The 20,310-nt window shown below is 42.2% G+C and overlaps 1 protein-coding gene across 1 annotated transcript in view; it reads right to left on the bottom strand.

Moving 5' to 3' along the window:
* The window catches only part of LOC133368301 (disintegrin and metalloproteinase domain-containing protein 32-like), a 61,855-nt gene that overhangs the window by 20,132 nt on the left and 21,413 nt on the right, over positions 1-20,310 (bottom strand). The window contains exons 7-14 of the mRNA XM_061592361.1: positions 18,843-18,908; positions 15,378-15,449; positions 14,291-14,457; positions 11,732-11,813; positions 8,879-9,018; positions 6,837-7,035; positions 3,489-3,578; positions 330-528 (exon numbers count right to left, since the gene is read on the bottom strand). Of these exons, the coding sequence (XP_061448345.1) occupies positions 330-528; positions 3,489-3,578; positions 6,837-7,035; positions 8,879-9,018; positions 11,732-11,813; positions 14,291-14,457; positions 15,378-15,449; positions 18,843-18,908 (1,015 nt within the window). The remainder of the gene's footprint in view (positions 1-329; positions 529-3,488; positions 3,579-6,836; positions 7,036-8,878; positions 9,019-11,731; positions 11,814-14,290; positions 14,458-15,377; positions 15,450-18,842; positions 18,909-20,310) is intronic.

Below are 20,310 nucleotides of genomic sequence, written 5' to 3'. Positions count from 1 at the left end.
CCATATTCTGTGATGATGTTTAGGTTTTTTTTTAGAGTTTTAATTATATGTTTTAAAATTGTTGTAACCCGCCCTGGGACCTTTGGGTGAAGGGCAGGTAATCATAATCACAATAGTTGTTGTTTGGAATAGAATAGAAAGAGAGGATTCTTTGGAGACAGCTATAATAGGTAAACTGGTATAAAATTAGCAAAATATCATGGTCCAGATGTGTGCCATGTGATGCACAATTTGGTCATAGAAGAAAGCTGTTTGCTTGTTTTTTTTAACTACTCTGAGAGTAAAAGTTAGAAAAGCAGCAGCAGCAAAAAAGCAATTGTCTCACTTACTTTTACCAAAGAGTTCCTGACAGTGTAGATCAGCCGACTGACAGAATCCACCATAGCAGTAGCCAGTGTTGGAGCCACACCTGAAGCCATTTTGGGCATAAACATTGGCTGGGCAGGATGCCGAACTCCCATTGCAGTACTCAGGGAAATCGCAGCTGCTGTCTACTGCTGCTCTACATATGGTGTTTCTTGCCTTATACTGGGCAAAAAAAGAAAAGGGAGGGGAGGAATCAGTGGGGTGTATCCAAAGCAGTGACAGCCAAGTTCAACGGGCAAGATGGCACTTTTGTTTTATCATAGAATCATAGAATAGTAGAGTTGGAAGGGGCCTATAAGGCCATCGAGTCCAACACCCTGCTCAATGCAGGAATCCAAATCAAAGCATTCCTGACAGATGGCTGTCCAGCTGCCTCTTGAGTGCCTCCGGTGTCGGAGAGCCCACTACCTCTCTAGGTAATTGGTTCCATTGTCGTGTGGCTCTAACAGTTAGAAAGTTTTTCCTGATGTCCACTCGAAATCTGGCTTCCTGCAACTTGAGCCCATTATTCCGTGTGCTGCACTCTGGGACAATCGAGAAGAGATCCCGGCTCTCCTCTATATGACCTTTCATGTACTTGAAGAGTGCTATCATATCTCCCCTCAGTCTTCTCTTCTCCAGGCTAAATATGCCCAGTTCTTTCAGTCTCTCCTCATAGGGCTGTGTTTCCAGTCCCCTGATCATCCTTGTTGCCCTTCTCTGAACCTGTTCCAGTTTCTCTGCATCCTTCTTGAAGTGCGGAGACCAGAACTGGACACAGTATTCAAGATGAGGCCTAACCAGTGCTGAATAGAGGGGAACTAATACTTCACACGATTTGGAAACTATACTTCTGTTAATGCAGCCTAATATAGCATTTGCCTTTTTTGCACCACATCACACTGTTGGCTCATATTTAGCTTGTGATCAACAACAATTCAATTTTATCTCATTTCCCTGCACACACCACCAAATTTTCTTGGGAGGGTCTCCCCAACCCTCTGGAGCCAATTTTGAGGATTCGCAGGGGGCTGCCGGGAAGAGGAGGGGGAATTTCTGTCTCACTCGCACAAATCTCCTGAGCTAGTGGAACAGGAACATTGGATACCCAGTACCATTTTTAGTGGAGAAGGGCTGTAGCTAGGGTTGGGTAGGATTCTGGTTCACTTTGCACTGTGGAGCAAACCTTCCCAGTTTGTTTCCCTTGGACTCATGCACAGATCATAACGTTGATCTGCAGATTTAGCCACGTAATCAATGGACTCAATGGTGCATGGGGCCACACTGTATTTATAAGATGGTCTGAGGGCTGCCTCTTTCTTTTTTTAACTTGAAAACGTGGAAAGCTGCTTAGAACAGCTCTGTAGCCAGCCATGTGGTAAAAAAAATTGCCTTTTAAAATGCTTCCAGGAAGTGACTATATGTCATAATGTGAAGTCTCTTCCTGGGGAACAACTGAACAGAAAAAGGATGGCTGCCCCCATGTATCCTATCGAGGAAGCCATTTTTTTTCCACACAATGTCCTTGTACAGAAAAAATTGCATCTGGCATGCAAACATGGCCTTCCTGAGTCCTCAGTTTAGATTGCTGGGTGTGTGTGTTATTGCTTTAATATGTATATTTCTGTATTTATTTCCTCATACTTATATTCCATCCTTCTCCTCAACTGGAGCACAGAGTGGCTAACTACACAATATCACATACACAATAGTACAACACAACAACAACCAATCACAAGACATCATAACTGAGTATCAAAGCTTGCAATTAACAAAAGTACAGAGATGGCTGGAATATGCCTATTGTGTCTGTATCAGATGTTGGTTAGTCAGAATCTGAAGTAAATCAAAAGAAGTCATACAGAGACAGAATTGGCAGAATTTGGAAGGAACTGATATCCCCAGTGGGGGATAGTCACTCTGTATGGTTAGGGTATTAGAAAAACAGATTAAAAGACCATGGGTTTGTTCCCTATCTTAGGGAGACCTCCTCTTTCTCCCAGGTGATTACAAAAACATTTTATGCAGATCCTCCTATGTCGGTATAGTTGCAAGAGCAACAATGGAAGAGTATCAGCCAATTTTTGCGAGCACAAACTTCTTGCATAAGGAAAGGGGGGCATAAAAAGAGGAGAAAAAGAGGAAGGTAAGCAAGGGAGAACATGTGACACAATTAGCTCCAGCTGTGTCAGCTGAAGACAAGACTTTGAAGTGGAACTCCCTGGAAAACAGACTGTGGGGTGGTCTGCTTGTTCCATTAGTGAAGCCTTGCCTTGGACAAACTGGAAAAGGTCGAAGACTCATTTCCGCATAAAGACTGGAGGACTAGCTGTCCTCTTTCACTGAAGGTGTTATTTTGGTTGCAGTGAGTTATCACTAAGGATGGGTGAGAATTTCAATTCAGTTTGCATTTCAAGCAGAATTTATCAAATTCGGAATTTCCGAAGCAATATGAGAACTGAAACACTGCCATCCTTTGAAATTTGCATTTATTTGGGATGCAGGTCGCCAACTGAACAACATTTACAAAAATGCATATATTAGGGGAAAGTGTGCATAAAAATGAATACATGAGTCAAAATAACATACAAAAAAGGCATGATATGAGAAATGGCTTGCAAAAATGTATACCTTTGTCAAAACTGCCCACAAAAATGTGTTTACATCTGTTGTGATTGAAATCTTGTGAGCATTTGTTTTGAATTGTTATATTGTAGCCTGGTGGACATGTGCATTGCTAGTCTGCAATCAAAAAACTGAGTTGTACCTTTCACTTTTGTGGTCTGGATTTCTCTTCTTGCTTACAGGGTCTGTAGAACTCTGGTAAGCCTTCACACTGAGTTGTGTCAGTGCTTACAATGCTAGTGGGATCCCTAATTTTTTTCCCTTTCCTTGGACAATGTCAGCACTTAAGCCTTATGGAAATAGCTTTTGAGACCAAGAATCCTCAAAAGTGACATTCCATCTTCAAAGGAAATTCTCCCTTGGTTTTGGTATAGTGCAAAGTGAGTTGGCATCTTGCTTCAGGATGCAAAGGTTTTAAGTGAGATAAAGTTCAGAGGGTATGCTAATGCCAATTCAAAACCAACTGAAACAATTGTGTGGCCAAGGCAATACTGAAGAGAATACTTTTAACATCTTACCTGACAGTTTTCACAGCACAATTCATTGCTGCATACTGCTCCTCGGTGAAGTGTACATGACCTAGTACAACATTTACTGTTCTTACATTCCTAAAAACAAATTCACATAGCTATTTGTTTTGTATCAGTAAAGAGCTTGGATGATTAAAAAAATTAAAGGTAAAGCTGAAATTATCAGGCTTAAGGCCAATAGGGCCTGTTCATGGACAAACATGGAATCTGCTAAAATCTTTTCTGTTGAATCATACTTTTTTAGACAAAGGAATTTTAAAAGAAAGGAGACTTTGTCTTGAAATTTTACTCCAATTACACCTGACTGTATTAGTTGTGAGATTCTGCCCCCCACCCTGAAACCATGGTTCACGACAGATGCTCTTGGAGGTCACTGATTCATAGGGTCGCCATAAGTCATAATTGACTTGAAGGAACATAACAACAACCACAACAACCCTGAAACCAAACAGCCACAATCAAGATTGGAAAAAGCAGTGGGGGGAGGGGGGAAAGGTTGCTTAACCCATTCCTTTCCTGCTGTTTGTATGTGTAATATTACCCCTCTAGATGTTTTTCTACCCATAGGGGGAAAATACAGATTTCCATGTACCTCTTGGTACCTATGGGAAGAGAAGCTGCTTGGGGAGGACCTTTTTGTGCCCACTTTTTAGTCTGGTGTGGGAAGATGGGGCACGTGCTAATGTTTTGCCCCCTCTTTTGTGGATCCTTTGAAGGATCTTTTGCATGAGGTCTTCCCACCTCTGCTCTCTTGAATTCTTTTGTATGGAGATGCCCAGAATTAATTCTGAATCCTTCCACATGTGGTGACAAGCACTCTCTCACTGAGTTATCATCCCCTACCCCTTAATGCAGAAGTGGGAGTGTACAGCTTCCAAAGGTTCTGAGGAGGAGTAAAGGCCAGAAGCTAGGCTAGTGACGAAAACAAAGGATATAATACAGTGGAGAAGTCATCTGGAAGAGCCCCTTGTCAGTTTCACATTGCAACAGTCAATCTAGCTACAACATGAGTCGCCAATATGGAGCCCACAGAGGCACATGCACCCTCAGAGGCCTTTCCTGGTGCTTGCAGGGCCTCCCTCTGTGCCCCCCCCCGTCCCTCTCCTGAAAGCCATATTCATCCTATGAAAGAGTTTTTGAAGCCTAACTGCCATGTGGGGGTAATTACAAGGGGTTACAGCTATTAAAAGTGAGAATGCAGCATGCAAGTGGTACCCACAACAGTTACTCCAGTTTGCAAATGTGCCCAGGGCCCCCAAAAGGTAGTTGATATCTGAGCTACAGCTAAAAAGTGAGGCACCTCTCACCCCAGCTGTGGTTCTCACTGGATGTGCTTTCCCTATGAACATCTATTCCAGCCTTCAACAACCTAGTGCCCCCTCCAGACGTTTTGGACTACAATTCCCATCAGCCTCAGCCAGTCAGGGGGGATGAGAGTTGTATTCCATCAACATCTGGAGGTCCACTGTTTTCGCATTCCTGCATTAAAACCTGCAGCAATAAAATTAGGTATTGCCTATTAAAAACAAAACAAGGATGATAATAATAAAGGCACCTTCAATTTTCTGGCAAAAGAGATACAAATAGAGAAGGCCTGATAGATTTAAATTGAGAAAGAATCCCTGTGTTGCATCAACACCCGAAACAAGGGCTTTTCTTAAGCTCAGTCAGGGAACGTTCTGAGATGGTCCCAAGCACAAGGCACCTGTGACATTGGTCTTAATTCCTGAACAGGCCTACATGGGAGCCCCTAAATTAAGGTAAACTAAGATAAACTGGTTCTAAGCTAATGAGCTTTTTGTACTGTTGTTTTTGGTTTTACATCTTGACTGGTAAACTGCTCTTCATATATATGATCTCCTTTTTGGCTTTAGTTGACTTTTCATGTAACTGCTGAGTGGTTTTTCATTTGATGACAATGTTGTTATTTCTAAAAAGGAAATTTTCTAAATGCATGCTTCATTTCAAAAGCCGAACTCAAAGAGAATGCAACTAGTAGGTTTCACATTAGGAGCAGGCAAACAGAAGGGCTGTAGCTCAGTGGCAGAGCATCTGCTTTGCATGCAGAAGGTCCTAGGTTCAGTCCCCAATGAAATCTCCAGGTAGGGCTGGGAGTGGACCTTGCTTGAAATCTAGGGAGCCACTGCCAGCATGGACATGTGAGGGAGATGGAACTGTAGCTGAAATGGGTGTGCCAGAAGGTGCCAAGGGCTAATCTAAGCAGACGCTTTTGATGCAGATCGCCAGTGTAAAAGGGGAGAGAGGCTGAGGGCTTGAGGCTCCTCGGGGGGGCGTGAACAGTATCTGTCTCTGAGAGGCACTTGTTGCGGATGAGCAACCCAGTAGTCAAAGGGAGAGAGAAACAGCAGAGATAAGACAGCCACAAAAGCAAGGAACTTGGGAGGTGGGGCGTTGGTAGAAGCTAGGGATGGTGTAGAATATTCGCAAAATCGGATTTGGAAAGGAATTCTGGGATAATCCGCAAGTTCGTCTCATCGTCAAACAGGCTCCCACTTTTTGCGTGCTTTTGCGGCTGTTAGTGACACCGTAATTTTTTAGACAAACAATTTTTAGACAAAAAGCCGCTGCAAGAATTATGTAATTATTTACATAATTATTTACTTAATAATTTTTATAATCTGCTGCTGCTGTATTCATTATATAAATATACAGCAGCATAAGGAATAACAGAGAAAATTATGTAATTTTTCAGAAAAAATAACAAGAAAAAAAAGGGAGAAGCAGAAATCGCGATTACTGGAGGAACACAATTTGTGAATAGGAACTGGCAGCCTATTTGACGAATTGAGAAACAGAACAGAATCAGACAGCAAACCCCATCTCTAGCAGAAGCCAGCAAGACAAAGGAGATGCTAATATATTAGAGCCTGTAACTGGAGAAAAGTGCAGGAGTGATCACTGAAAAAATAATGGGAGGTTTTGTTTCTAGTTAACAAGGAGACTGGGCAGGAAGCCAAGAGTTTGTTTGGTTTGAAGGGGAGCCCCATGTTGAAAAGCCACTGTTCTCCTTGAAGTAAGGGGAACACACTGTATTCTATAAGGACAACACTGCGCTAGATGGGCCAGTGGTCTGACTCGGTATAAGGCATCTTCCTGTGTCCCTAAAGAACAGCTTTCAGGAGTCCAGCTACCTGCATGGAGCCCTGGAAGCTTCCCAAAACAGACGTGGAGGGCAAGCAGAGGTGGGTGGGGAATTAATCCAAATGTCTGGCTTTATGCTTTATTTTTAACAATCCACCCCAAACTTCTGGAAAAGGGTAATGTACAGATTCAAATTTAAAAAAATCCCCTGGCAAACATTTCTGAGGTACTGACTTCTGCAGAGCCGCAATCGCACTTCTCTCCTGGTTCCACAACACCATTCCCACAAATTGCTTTGTCTCTTGCAGTCCTCTTCTTGTAGAACAATTTTAAATTAGGCCGATTTGAAAGGCAATGGGCCCCCTTGAACTTAATGAAATTCTGGAAGTCTTCAATGCTGCAGCTGCTAAAAGTTTTAATCCCATTTGAAAATCTGAATATAATCAAATGAATATGCCATTATTATATGACAAAAACACATACACACCGAACACAATTTTAATTTATTTTTAATTTGTTGTTATTGTTGCTTATTCGCCTTCCGCATATATGCCTCAAGGCGACGTGCACAATTTGTATCCTGCCCTGTTCCAGGGGTTTGGGGTGGATTATTAAAATGCATGAAAAGGTGTGCAGTGAGAGGGGGGGAGGCAAACTAGCCTGTGCAGCCTCACAACCTTCCTATTGTAGCAAGGGTCTCTGTGATGTTCCTGTATTAATGTAGATATGGTAAGTGCTGTTTGTATAGAAGATACATGGTAAGTGGAATGAAAGAAGAGTAAATGAGCAGTAGAATGCTGGATGATTGGCTGAATGTTTGGATGGCTGAGAGTATAAATGGAAGGATGACAGTTGAATCTGGGTGGACGTGAGTGGGTTGTTTTGGTGGAGTTTGGAGGTGGGTGTGAGTTGGGGCATGTCAGGAGAGTGTGGAGAAAGAGGGAGGTGGAGTTCGGATTAGTAATAAGTCAAATATCACAGTAATAGATGAAACCATAAGCTTGTAGATCATTATCAAAGTTATCTTGTTATTAATGTTATTTAATAAATACTATTTTGGTTTACCGAAGGCCTGATCCTTGGCTGGGGTTTCACAGACCAGAAGGGAGGGTAAGGTAATAGCCAAGGCTGAAGGGAAACAGTAACAAATGGTGGCAGCGGTGAAGAGGAGAAGATAACATTATAAGTATCCACAGCAACCCCGAGTTATGAGATATCTGCATTGATACAAGGGGGTTGGGAACAGCATAGGCATGCAGTCATGAATGTAACCGGATAGAGAGACTCAGGCAAGGTCTCTGGGAACATTGGTTGTAGAATGTGACTGATGGTGCTGCCTAGCAGGGGGATCTATTGAGATCTGTGCTAGAGCGGAGAGAGAAACCATAAAAAAGGACAGTCCGGACTGGTGGAGTCCCTGGTGGTGCCTAGTGAAAGGCAGTAGCCATGAGCAGGTAGGAACCTGACAGGGAGAGCCAGGGAAGGGCGTCACAGTCTCCAGCCTTAAACCAGTTTTAGCCTTTACGCTCACTGCATTATTTCCAAATGCATTCAGTACAGAAATGATAACAGCACACACCAAATCTATCAACGGCAGTGGAAGATTTGGAGCTCTCTAAAGTTTGCTGGTGCACAAAGCCTATTTATCCACAGGTACAGTGAAACTTTACCCCATATGGCAGTGGTGGGGATCCTCAGGCCCATAGGCATAATTAGGCCTGAATTTGGCTTGCAAAGCCATGTTGGGAAACAACGACCATCTGCCACATGAAGTCAGAGCACAGAGCTCCGTTATCTCTAATCTAAGCACTAAATAGTAAGGTCAGAAAGAAGGGATTTCCTATCTTCAGTCTTAGTGCTAAGCACTAGAGCATTGGAGTCAGGGATAAGCCTCTGTCTGCTGTAAGATGCTGAAGAGCAGGCACCATTGCTCTTGCCTGCAATCTTGTACAGTGCTAAGATCAGAAATAAACTCTGCTGCTGCCTTTTACTGTCAAAGAGAAAGCAGAGAGAGGCTTATGTCCAATCTTAGCACTATAGGATTATGTATGAAGCGACTTTTATCCCATAAGGCTTATCAATATGAACTACAATATTTATTTATTTATTTATTATATTTCTATACTGCCCCATAGCCGAAGCTCTCTGGGCAGTTCACAACATATAACATCCAATATACAATTTAAAAACATATATTAAACTTAAAAATTATACCAAAAATACCTAAACATAGAATAAAAAATGTCAACAACAACAACAAATAAATAAATACTTACACTGCTTCAGTGTTCATTATACAGATGGAGCCTCCTGGACACTTACACTCTTTGCCATTATCATATTCCATCCCCAGATTAAGGCCCAGCAATTGTGCAAGAATGACAGAAAATATCTCTATTGTTACTGACTTTTGGTACTAGAAGAAAAGGGAAAAACTGAAACCAGGAGCCAAATTATTTCACCCCATTATGGAAACAAACACACACCAATAAAGGACAGCTAAATGTAAACAAGTCACTTAGGGCCATTATTTCAGAGATTCTTGGTACTTATGTTTGTTTTGTAGAACTGAATATCATATTCTGCCTTGATCTACTAGGCACAGGAAAGCTCAACATGTATTAATGTTGATATCCTAAGGGTGTATCTGCACAGCACTTTCTATGTGGGGTGGGGAATGAATATACATCTAAGGCATCCAGCCATGCAAGGCTGACAACTGCCAGCAGTTGGATTCCTTGTGTGCAGAGACTAGGGAGGGGCAACAAATCAACTCAGTTCGCATTTCAAGCCAAATAGATCAAATTTGCACTTTCCAAAACAATATGAGAACTGAAGCACAGCCATCCTTCAAAATCCACACTTACTCGAATTTTGCAGTTCTCCAACCAACCAATGTTTGCAAAAATGTGTATTTTAGGGGGAAGTGTACATAAAAATGAATATATTAGTGAAAATAACATACAAAAAAGGATTATATGATGAGAAATTGCTTGCAAAATGTGTACATTAGTCAAAACTGCCTACAAAAATGTGTTTATTTGCACTAAAATGCTGGAGAATTTTCATGAGGATTTTGTTTTATTAAAAAAAATTGCAGACTGCTGCAGAGATGTGGAGAACTGAATTTCAGATTGGAAAAATGAGAATCAGAGAACCAAAACTGACAGATCTTTCCATCCCTAGCAGAGACAACCACACTAACCTATGGAACAAGCCCTAATCACCTTACTCCCACCAGTTTGCCTGAGAGGCCAGCCTAACTGGACAGCATCCTAGGAGGCCTTGACACCCCTCCCTCTCTTCTCTCTCTCTTCATCTCTCTTTTTACCTCTACCCCATACACCTGAGGCAGCACCCATCCCACTTGTGCACATGAGAGTCCTGCCCACTCCCAGGGTCCAGGGCAACTGAGTGAAGAGTGGAGCAACTGTCTCTCTGAGCCCACCGAGCACACTGCCCACCCACAACCCAGAGTCCCGTTCTGAGGTCAGCTGAAGCCAGTTTGTACTCATGTGGAGGAAAGGAAGTCCAATAACCTGTATCAAACATGCCAGTCTGGGTTCAGGTTTGGGTGTGGAACTGAATCAGCCTTGGTTACCCTGATGGATGACCTTTACAGAGAGAAGGACAGGGGGAGTGCAACCCTGTTCCTTCTGCTCGATCTCACAGCAGTTTTCGATATCATTGACCATGGTATCCTTCGGGATTGACTCTGCACAATGGGTACTGGTGACATTGTGTTCCAGTAGGTCCATTCCTATCTGCAGGGTTACCATCCATCAGGGTAACCAAGGCTGAGAGTAGCTTTAAGAGAGTGCTGTTCTGCCCTCTGGTGTTTACACTATGGCATGCCACAGGGCACTATTTTGTCCCCAATGCTATTCAACATCGGTAAGAAGCCTCCAGGGGTGGTTATTAGGAGTTCTGGAGCAAGGTGTCATCAGTACGCTGATGATACCCAACTATATTTCTCCATTACATCTGAGTCAGGAGAGCCTGTATAAATCCTGGACTAATGCCTGGATGCAGAAGTGGAGTGGATGAGGGTCAATAAACTGAGCTTGAATCCTAGAAAGACAGAGACCTTGTGGATGGATGGTTCCCATGTCTGGAAGATAGGTCAATTGCCTGTTCTGGATGGAATTGCACTCCTTCTAAAGGAGGTACACAGTCTGGGCGTACTCCTTGGTTCATCTCTGTCACTGGAGGCACTAGAGCAGCCTTTTTCAACCAGTGTGCCTCCAGATGTTGTTGGACCACAACTCTCATCAGCCTCAGCCAGCATTGCCAATGGTCAGGAAAGATGGGAGTTGTGGTCCAACAACATGTGGAGGCACACTGGTTGGGAAAGGCTGCATTAGAGGCTGCACTGTCAAGAGAGTTGCATCTATGGATTGCACGACCACAGAATAAGGTGTGCTTCTCCCCTGTTCCGCCCACATCCCACCTATTCTGCCAGCCTATGGTTCTGCTGGTGTACCAGGGGAGTTCTGCTAGAATATCTGTAATGATGGCAGGGTATCTGGCATTCTGCCAACACAGCAGGGCTTCTGCCAAATCCTCAAGCCTCTCGGCCAGCAAACTCCTGTAGAGGATTGTATCCTAAGCGACTCAGTGTAGCTCCTCTCAGAACTCTGCTGGAAAAGTATGGTTTGCACTGCAGCAGGAGTACCTATAGGAGTACCTATAGCCATGCAGATGTTGTTGCAATTACCAATTAATTAATTAACATACCTCTTAATGCCAAAATAGGCTTCTCAGTGCTTAACAAAGCATAAAAAACCAGTTACATGAACTTTAAACTATGAACACCCTTAATTAAGATTTGCAATAAAAAGATTCCATTAAAACAATGCAGCAATTGAAACAGGAAGCTCAGGTTGAGAGATCAAAGGTGTCTTCAAAAGCCAGCAGAATGCCAATACAGATGAGGCCTCTTGTGTTTCAGCAGGGGGTCCTTGGACTCCAGTTCACACAGTGCCCAACCAACATGGTCAATGGTCAATGATTATGGGAGCTGTAGTCCAACAACATCTGGAGGTTCACAAGTTATCCACCCATGCAGTACCTAAATCCAAGTCAGGAAACATATACATTTTAGTCAAGAAAGTTTAGAGATACTGCACCAGAGCAACTCCTGCATCAAAGTTCCGGAGGCATAGCTTCCCCATGTATCCCGCTCCTACATAATTAGGCTTCTCCCTGTAACTAAAGCACAAAAGTAGAGGACAGGTCATGCACTTTGTAGAAACCAACAGGACTATCTACAAGACACATGCCAAAACCTTCAAATGACCAGGACTAGTGGAGAAAATGATCTACACATTGGCTATTCCCTGCTCTTGTTATCAGAGCAGGTCCTTATATCATTTGCCTACAAGCCCAGTTGATCAATCTGGTGAAACTGCCTGCTATTTAGCACGAATGCCTGCTAGACTGTTTCAGCATATGGGAAAACTGTTGCTGATAGGAGCCACTAAGCTATGTGTCTCTGCTTTCAGATATCCCTGCTTGCTTTCCTGTTGCTTTCTACATCTATACCACTCAATCAGGTGTTTTTTGTAATACAATTGATGCATAATGGAGCAAGAGAAGGAGGGATCTGCTCATTACTTGGATGAAAGAAATTCAATTTTCCCAAATATAATGAATAAAACTATTTGGCTAGAGAACTGCACTGTAAAATTCAGGTAAGGGCAAATTTATAAGGATGGCTATGAGAACTGATCTGAATTTCTCTGCCATCCCTACTGCAGCTTGTTGCCCTCCAAATGTTTTTGTACTATAAATCTCATCAGCCCTCATCAGCATAGACACACAGAAAGATATATACTTCTGTGCAGTTTTTCATTTGCACACAAGGCTTAAATCTACATATTTAAGAAGGGGAAGGAGACTGTTTGTCATCAGGGGAGGGCTATTTCCACCTGCCTTGCCCCACCCTCCAGCCCTAGAAGCCTTCAAATGCAGCTTCTTTCAGAAGACTTTCTGGCTCTTTGGGTTGAGCTATGGGGGTCGGGGGGATGGAAGAGATTTTTGTATCAGCTTTGGGGTTAGTTTTTAAATATTTTTGCCTTGGCTCTGTTGTTGAGCTTTATGCTCATTTATACTTTGATGTATATATTTTCTTCTTAATGTTGTAGGGATTATACTTTTTATTATGTGTTGTTGTGTTACAGCATTTGGACTGTTTGTGGGAACCACTTTGAGCACATGTGTATTTGTGGAAAATGTGGTATATAATATAATAATAAATCAGCTTTTCCTTAATTCCATCTATAATGTGAACATAACTTCCTGCAGTTGCTGAAGGATGCATTTGATTTCCATATTCTGCCCTATACTAAGAGCATTCAGTGTGGCATAATAATTATTTAATATGTAGATTTTTTTTATCCCACCTTCATCCAAGTAGCTCAGGGCTGTGTGCAAGGCTCCTTCCCTCCCTTTTATCTCCATAACAATTCTGTGACATTGATTAAGGTCAGAATTAGTGGCTGGGCCAAGATTATTCAGTGAGCTTCATGAACAGGAATCTGAATGCAAGTTTAACTCCAGTATGCTATCTACATATGTGTCTACACCATACATTTAAAGCACATGGCTTCCCCCCAAGAATCCTGGGAACTATAGTTTGTTAAGGGTGCTGGGAATTGCAGCTCTGTGAAAAGTAAATTGCCATCCCAAGGATTCTTGGGATGGCGGAAGCCATGTGCTTTAAATACATGGCATGCATGCAGCCTACTACTTACTCCACACTGGTGCATCTTAGGCACTTTTTATTTTATTTTAGACTGCAATCCAATACACATTTACCTGGGAGTAAGTCCCATTGAACCCAATGGACCTTACTTCTGAGTAGACAAGTATTGGATTGCAGCCTTAGATATGAAAGGGTTGGTTCACCGTCCTTGGCCAGCTGGTGGTACTCTAGTGATGCTATGTTTTTCAGCCATCTGCAAAAAAGACTGAAAATGCTCAGGAACTCACAGCACAATCCTATTCTTGAAGGTAAGTCTCACCAAATTCAATAAGGCACTGAATTCCCTTAAAAAAAAAAAAGGTACTAGCCCCATCTGAGCTGATAGCCACACACATTGGAAATGAGGCAACAAGAGCCGAAAGAAGTGACAGGACATGATGATATGCCAGCCCTCACAGGGACTTTGTATGGGGAAAATAAGTGGCTACACTTGTGGGCCAGCCTTCTGTTTTTCCTGTATAAAGTCTCCACAAGAGACAACATATCATCACACTCCCAGATGCTTTTAGAGTGGTTTAATAATCAGTCCCTCTTTCCAGGAAACTTTGGGAATTGCAGCTCTGTGAGGGAAACAGGGGTCTCCTCTATAACAACTCCCAGCACCCTTGATAAACTACACTTCCCAGGATTCTCTGGGGGAAGCCATGACTGTTTAAAGTGGTATGATACTGCTTTAAATGCACAGTACAGACGAGGCCTGTGGGTACATGCCTGTATTTTTATATTAAAGAATTCAATATATCAATATCCATGACAGAGCTTGGAGAAGTTACTTTTTTTGAACTACAACTCCCATCAGCCCAAGCCAGCATGGCCACTGGATTGGGCTGATGGGAGTTGTAGTTCAAAAAAGTAACTTTTCCAAGCTCTGATCCATAAGACAATATTAGAGTGATTAATAGGATATGATATTCTTCCTTACACAAACAAAAATGCCAGATCATGAGGTCGTAGAACAAGATATGAATTTTTCCAGTGTAAAAACCTTCGTAGCAACACATCAGGTTCTCCTGACGTGGACACTTTATTATGATCTGTCCAGAACTCCAGAGAAGAAAGAACTACTGTAATGTTAAGGCCAGAATATATCTGAAAAGACATGAAAAAAGCATGCTCAAATATGTTTTGATTATAGTGATTCTATTATAATTGTCTAAGAATTCATCATAAAGGCTTAGCTATGCTAAGGACGGTTTATTAACAAGTCAAGATGACACACAAAGATTTGATTCTGTCATGTTTTAACAAACAGCTTAAACTAAACAGAATTCTTCCCCTCCCTCTGATCCCAGTTCAGAAATAACAAGAAACTCTAGTTAGTTTTTAAATAGGAAGCAAGTGGCTTCTGATCTCCTTCTCATGGCTGTGCTGAAAGAGGAGAGGGGAGTGGGGAATATGTGAGCACAAGGCTAGTGTGAGGGGTAGCCAATGTGGTGCCCTCCAGAAGTTGTTGGACTCCAACTCCCATCTTTCTTAACCATTGGCCACACTGGCTGGAACTGATGGGAGCTGTAGTTCAACAACATCTGAATGGCACCACAATCACTACTGTGCGTAAACTATTGTTTAGCATTATGTCCAAAAAGGGCCATACATTCCCATCTTCGCTTCCACTGCAGAGCAAGTCCTACTGAAAGCCATGTTAGTGATGTCAGTTTCACTGGGTTTTAAACAATAATAATTTTAGCTGGTTCAAAACCTAATTGTCTGACACAATGAAAAGTGAGGATCAGTGATGGCCTTTATTTGCATATTAATCTGCTGCCTTTTCAAGAAGTTGCCCAATGTGATTATGAAACATAACATTGTAGGTGACATTGCGATGTTGAAATAAGACCACAAGTTGTGACCTCATGCGTGCATGTGTATATTCCTAGCAACCAGTGCTATGCGATTATTTTGCCAACACAGATGCTTGCAAAACAAGGTCATTAGAGCGATAGCCAAACGAAAACATCCAAGTGGCTCATATCAGTTTGAAAACAAAACAAAACATGGCAGTAACTTACACTGTTGACAAAGCCGATAAGCTGTGCTATGCTGTTGGTTACAGTGTCACCGTTTCCACCCAAATAGTTGAACTGCAAAAAGAATCAGTTGCATGCATCATAACAAATATAAGCAATACAAGAGAACATTTGTATACCACCAGCACTGGCAACAGAATGCTGAGCCAGATTCAGTTTGGTCTGAGAGCTAAACTGGATGCTGAGCCAGGCATATATCAAAAAGAGTCATGAGGTGCTTTGGATGCACTTGAAGAGCTCGCTTTTCAGTGCGTGTGTGGCTGTAGCATAGCAGTACAGATGGGGGAGAAATTTTATTCTGTTTGCATTTAAAGCTGAATCTATCAAATTTGCACTATCCAAAGGAATATGAGAACTGTAGCACAACCATCCTTTGAAACTTGCACTTATCTGAATTTTATGCTGTAGTTCTCCAACCAACCAAAGTTTACAAAAATGCATGCATTAGGGAAAATGAATAAATTAGTGAAAATAACATACAAACATGTATTATATTAGGAGAAACTGCAAAAATGTGCTCAGTCAAAACTGCATTGAAAAATCTGTTTATTAGGAGAAATTCACATTACAATGGTGAAGCATTTTTATGAGGTTTTTTTTTTTAAAAAAAACAAATTTCTGCAGAACAGAATTTAAGATTGGGAAAATGAGAAATGGAGAGAATTGAAATGGTCAGATCCTTCCATCCTTCCATAGGAGTGAATCAAACAATGGTACACAACCACTTGACTAGCACCTCCATAGCTGCCACCTTCTCTTGGTGGATGAAGCAGGCCAGTTGCCTAAGATGCCTAAGATGGAAGGAGACTGCAGCTGTTAAAATAATGTTTGATCAGCCCTGCAGGATCAGACCAAAGGTCCATCTAGTTCAACATTCTGTTCTCATGGTGGCCAACCAGATGCCTGTGAGAAGTCCAAAAGGAGGACATGAGTGCAAGGACATGGTGCACCTTCTTTCTCAGCAACAGGAGGAAGTGGCAGCAGCAACAATGAGGCAGGGGAGTCACCTCTCTTGGTACATTCCCATCTCCCTGGCTGCCTCCTCCCTTCACGTGCAGGGAACATTCTCACTGCTGCTTCCCATCACCGCAAATGGGAAAGAAAGGGCCCTACAGCTGCAACCTCCTCTCATCTCGAGAAGATAAAGTGGCAGTGACGGAGCAGCCAGTGCCAAGTGGCTGAAGCAGGACAGCTTTCAATGTGCTGCAATACTATAGACACACATACATTGAGCCCTTTTTTGATGTCAGCACTGAGACCTTTTTTAAAAATGTGAGCTTTATTATGGCAGCAAACAGGAGTTTTCGGGGCTAAACTAAATATTTCATGAGTTTTTTTTAATAAATAATAATAATATTACTGAAAAAAACCCTGATGTAATCACTTCCAGACAACCTGTTTATTCAGCATTCATCTTGATTTGCCTGCACAATGTTGGCGAGGAGATTAGACAACAGTTGCTATTTACCAAGCATTTCTTTGCAGGATGATTATTATAATGTAGCATCAAGTAACCATTATCCCATACTATCCAGTGCATTTTCATATCACTTTCTTTATTGCAAAAAATCTGATTTTGGGGCATGGGGGGTTAGTTTGTATGCAAGAGCACTAAATCAAATGTAATCACACAACCTGAATTTGTATGTTTGTGACTGAATCCCACCCCAAAATAGGAACATCTTGGGATTGCTAAACACACATTTAGTGCTGCATCGAGTTTGGCTCCCAAACCCACATTTGCTGTGATAACAGGATTGCAAGGGTGCTTACAGGAGACAATTGGTGAGGAAGGGGTGTTAAGCCCCTCCAGGTGCCTTCCAATTCTCCCATACATATAGCCTCCCCTCCACCTATTTTCTTCCTCTCTGCCAAGTTATTTCTAGTTTCAGCACTGGAGTCTGGTTTGGGTGAAGAAAGTCAATTACAATTGCCTGGAGAGAACTTCAGGGGGAAATCCATCAGGCTGGAACAGAGGGAAAGATGGGAAGGAAGACTATTCCATTGGCTGTGCTCCATCAGGCTTCTCCTTCCTTCTTCAAGGGTCACCTAGCAGCAGCCATTCATTCCCTCAAGCTTCAGCAGAGGGAGAGATGGAAAGCAGGGCTGCTATCAGCTCTGCTGAGAGACCAGTGCCTTTTGACACCTCCTTTCCCAGGACAGTTTTCCATCCCAGGCGGTCCTTGTCAAGAACTTTGTAACTTTAAGAACCCAGTGCCTGAGTTTGCATGTTTCCTTCCTCCTTTTGTGTTAGATTTAGATTAGATTTAGATTTAATATTTATACCCTGCTTTTCTATTACAGAAATACTCAAAGAGCTTACAAAGAAGAGCAAAAATACAATATAAAACTATGTTGTTTTTACGCACCGTTAGTTGTATTGTTAGTTGTATTGTTGTTTATTCTTTATCCAGGAAAAATATAATAATTAACTAAATAGCTAACAATTTGCTGCCCCTTCATGAGACATAAAATCAGCTTACTCTTTCTAAAAAAAGCGTTGTTTCTTTTAGACTGTAAGCCTCAGGGCAGAAACTGCCTTGTCTTTTATTGATCTGTAGTTGATCTGCAGGCCACTCTGGGAGCTTTTTTGCTTAAGAGCAGGATTAAAAAAGAATCTTAAACTTAAAATCCATTAAGAACTGATGAATAGCACTGGGGGAAGGTTTAGGCACAGCCCTTGTTCCTGCCACTACTCCCTGGTAAGGGTCCTCTCATCGCCACATTAAGCTTATGGGGGAAACACATGACCTTGTGTTTCCATCTTCTAGTTTCATCCTGACCCAGCAAGGCAATTCTTATGTTCTTAAGGTATGTATCTTATTTTAGGTTTTGAATTAGGGGTATTTTTTAAAAGAAAAATAGCAAGGTTGCTAGTCATGCAACAAGGTCAGCAGGGCAGGAGGATGTGTCTCAATTCAATGAGCTCAATGGGCTGATTTGGGCTCCTGCCACAACACTTCTGACAACTGCTTCACCTTGCAGTCAAGCACCACACACAGAGGCTAAAATGAAACTTGTCTGTTCAGCAGAGAGGCTGCTGAAACAAAAGTGGAGTCCTCCCTGTGTGTGTATATGTGTGCGTGTGCGTGCGTGTGCGTGCGTGCGTGCGTACACTCTGTCTCTCTCCCTCTCTCTCCCTCCCTCCCTAGCTCAGAGTCTTTAGCTGCATGACATGAGATGGCATGTTATGGTCCTCACCATCTACCTGTCATGCTTGAATCTCAGTCTTCAGCAAAGGAACTCAATGAGTACTTGATGAAATCTCATTTTATATTCCCAACAGTAGCCTTGCAAGCTAGGTTAGACCAAGTCTACCGCATAAGAAGAGACATGATGCCAGATCTCACCATCTAAGTGCAACACTCTCCATTCCACCATGCTGGTCCCAGGAAATACCTTTCCTAGGATTCAAAGGGCATATGTTCTTCATGATCAGCGACTTACCAAACCCTTGTCCAAAACGATATATAGTTCTATGTATCTGTGTGTTTTAGTGACATCTGACAGTGGCTGAGAACAGACAGAATAAATCAACTTTAGTAATCATTTATATATCTTATTTATTTAATTAATTAAATGTATACCCCACCCTTCCTCCAAGTATTTTCATCACTGGTACTTTTATAATGCAAAGTTGGTTGACATTACCATCGATTACTAGAACCAAATCCTGCAGCACCTCAAACTGCATTGCTGAAAATAACAACAAAAACTGTACATCTGTCCAGTTCACCTTTTTCACTGTTTACTAAAGGATATAATCTACAGCAAATCTCTTCACCATAAGCACCATTGCACTCAACTCCTATTCCTTTCAGAGTTTTTGTGCAAAGAAGTGTGGATACTGTTGAAAAAAACAAAACACTGCTGCAATCAAGAGAAGCATGAGAGAAATATGCCTAGCTGTGCATGACAAGGTATTTGAATACCAAGATTAGTGTTAGACCTTGATGTCTGAAGGCAAGTAGGTGTTGGTCTGGAAAGTGGTAAGTCATGAAGCAGGCAGTCAAGCAGGAAAGCTACCATGTTGGCCATAAGGTATTATTATTACTATTTATTACACTTTTTATCACTTACTACATAAACTGTCTTGAAGCGACTTACAATTATAAAAAAAGAATACAAAGTTTAAAACAAACATCAAAAAAAGGATACAACAACATTATTGACTAAAAGTACTCATCATGCAATATTATACAAAGGACAAATCTTACCCCACTCTACTAAAAGATGAACACCACAACAGGCTAGGGTATCATCAAAGCAACCCAGTGAAGAATCAAATGCCTAGGTAAGTAAGGAAGTCTTTGCCTGATGCCTAAAAGTTGATGATGATGATGTCAGGTGCACCTCCCTCAGGAGAGTATTCCGCAGCCGGGGGGGGGGGCACCATGGAAAAGGCCTGTGCTCACATTCAGAGGGGGTGCATAAAAAAGGGTCTCAGGCAATGAAAGCAGGGTCTGGGTAAGTTCAGAGAGGCAGTCCCTAAGGTACTGGGGACCTGAGCTACAAAAAGCTTTATATGTCAAACCTAGCACTTTGAACTGATGCTAGAAACTAACCAACAGTCAGGACAGCATTATATGTTCAGACATCCTGCTCCCAAGCAATAATCTGGCTGCTGGTCAGGCAGTCTAAGGACAGCTCAGTCTGTATCTGCTGCTGAGACTGCATACACAAGCCAGGGGCAGAAGCTTCATAGGTCCAAATGGAATGCTCTCCCCCTCCCCTGTGTCAGCTGACCCGTGTTGAGCCAACAGCTTTAATCCTGTCCCCTGGGGTGGTGCTTAAACACTGCTGAGAACAGGCTAGCACCTCCATCTTCTGCCAAACTGTCACTTTGGCACAGAGAGAACTGTGCTTCGGCTTCTACCGGCAGAAGATTTTCAGTACTTTGTTTATTTCCCTCCCC

The sequence above is a fragment of the Rhineura floridana genome, chromosome 12 (assembly GCF_030035675.1).
Source record: "Rhineura floridana isolate rRhiFlo1 chromosome 12, rRhiFlo1.hap2, whole genome shotgun sequence".
NCBI classification, from domain to species: Eukaryota; Metazoa; Chordata; class Lepidosauria; order Squamata; family Rhineuridae; genus Rhineura; species Rhineura floridana.
Note: the sequence above shows the minus strand (reverse complement) of the source record. Positions and strands in the feature narration are given on the sequence as shown.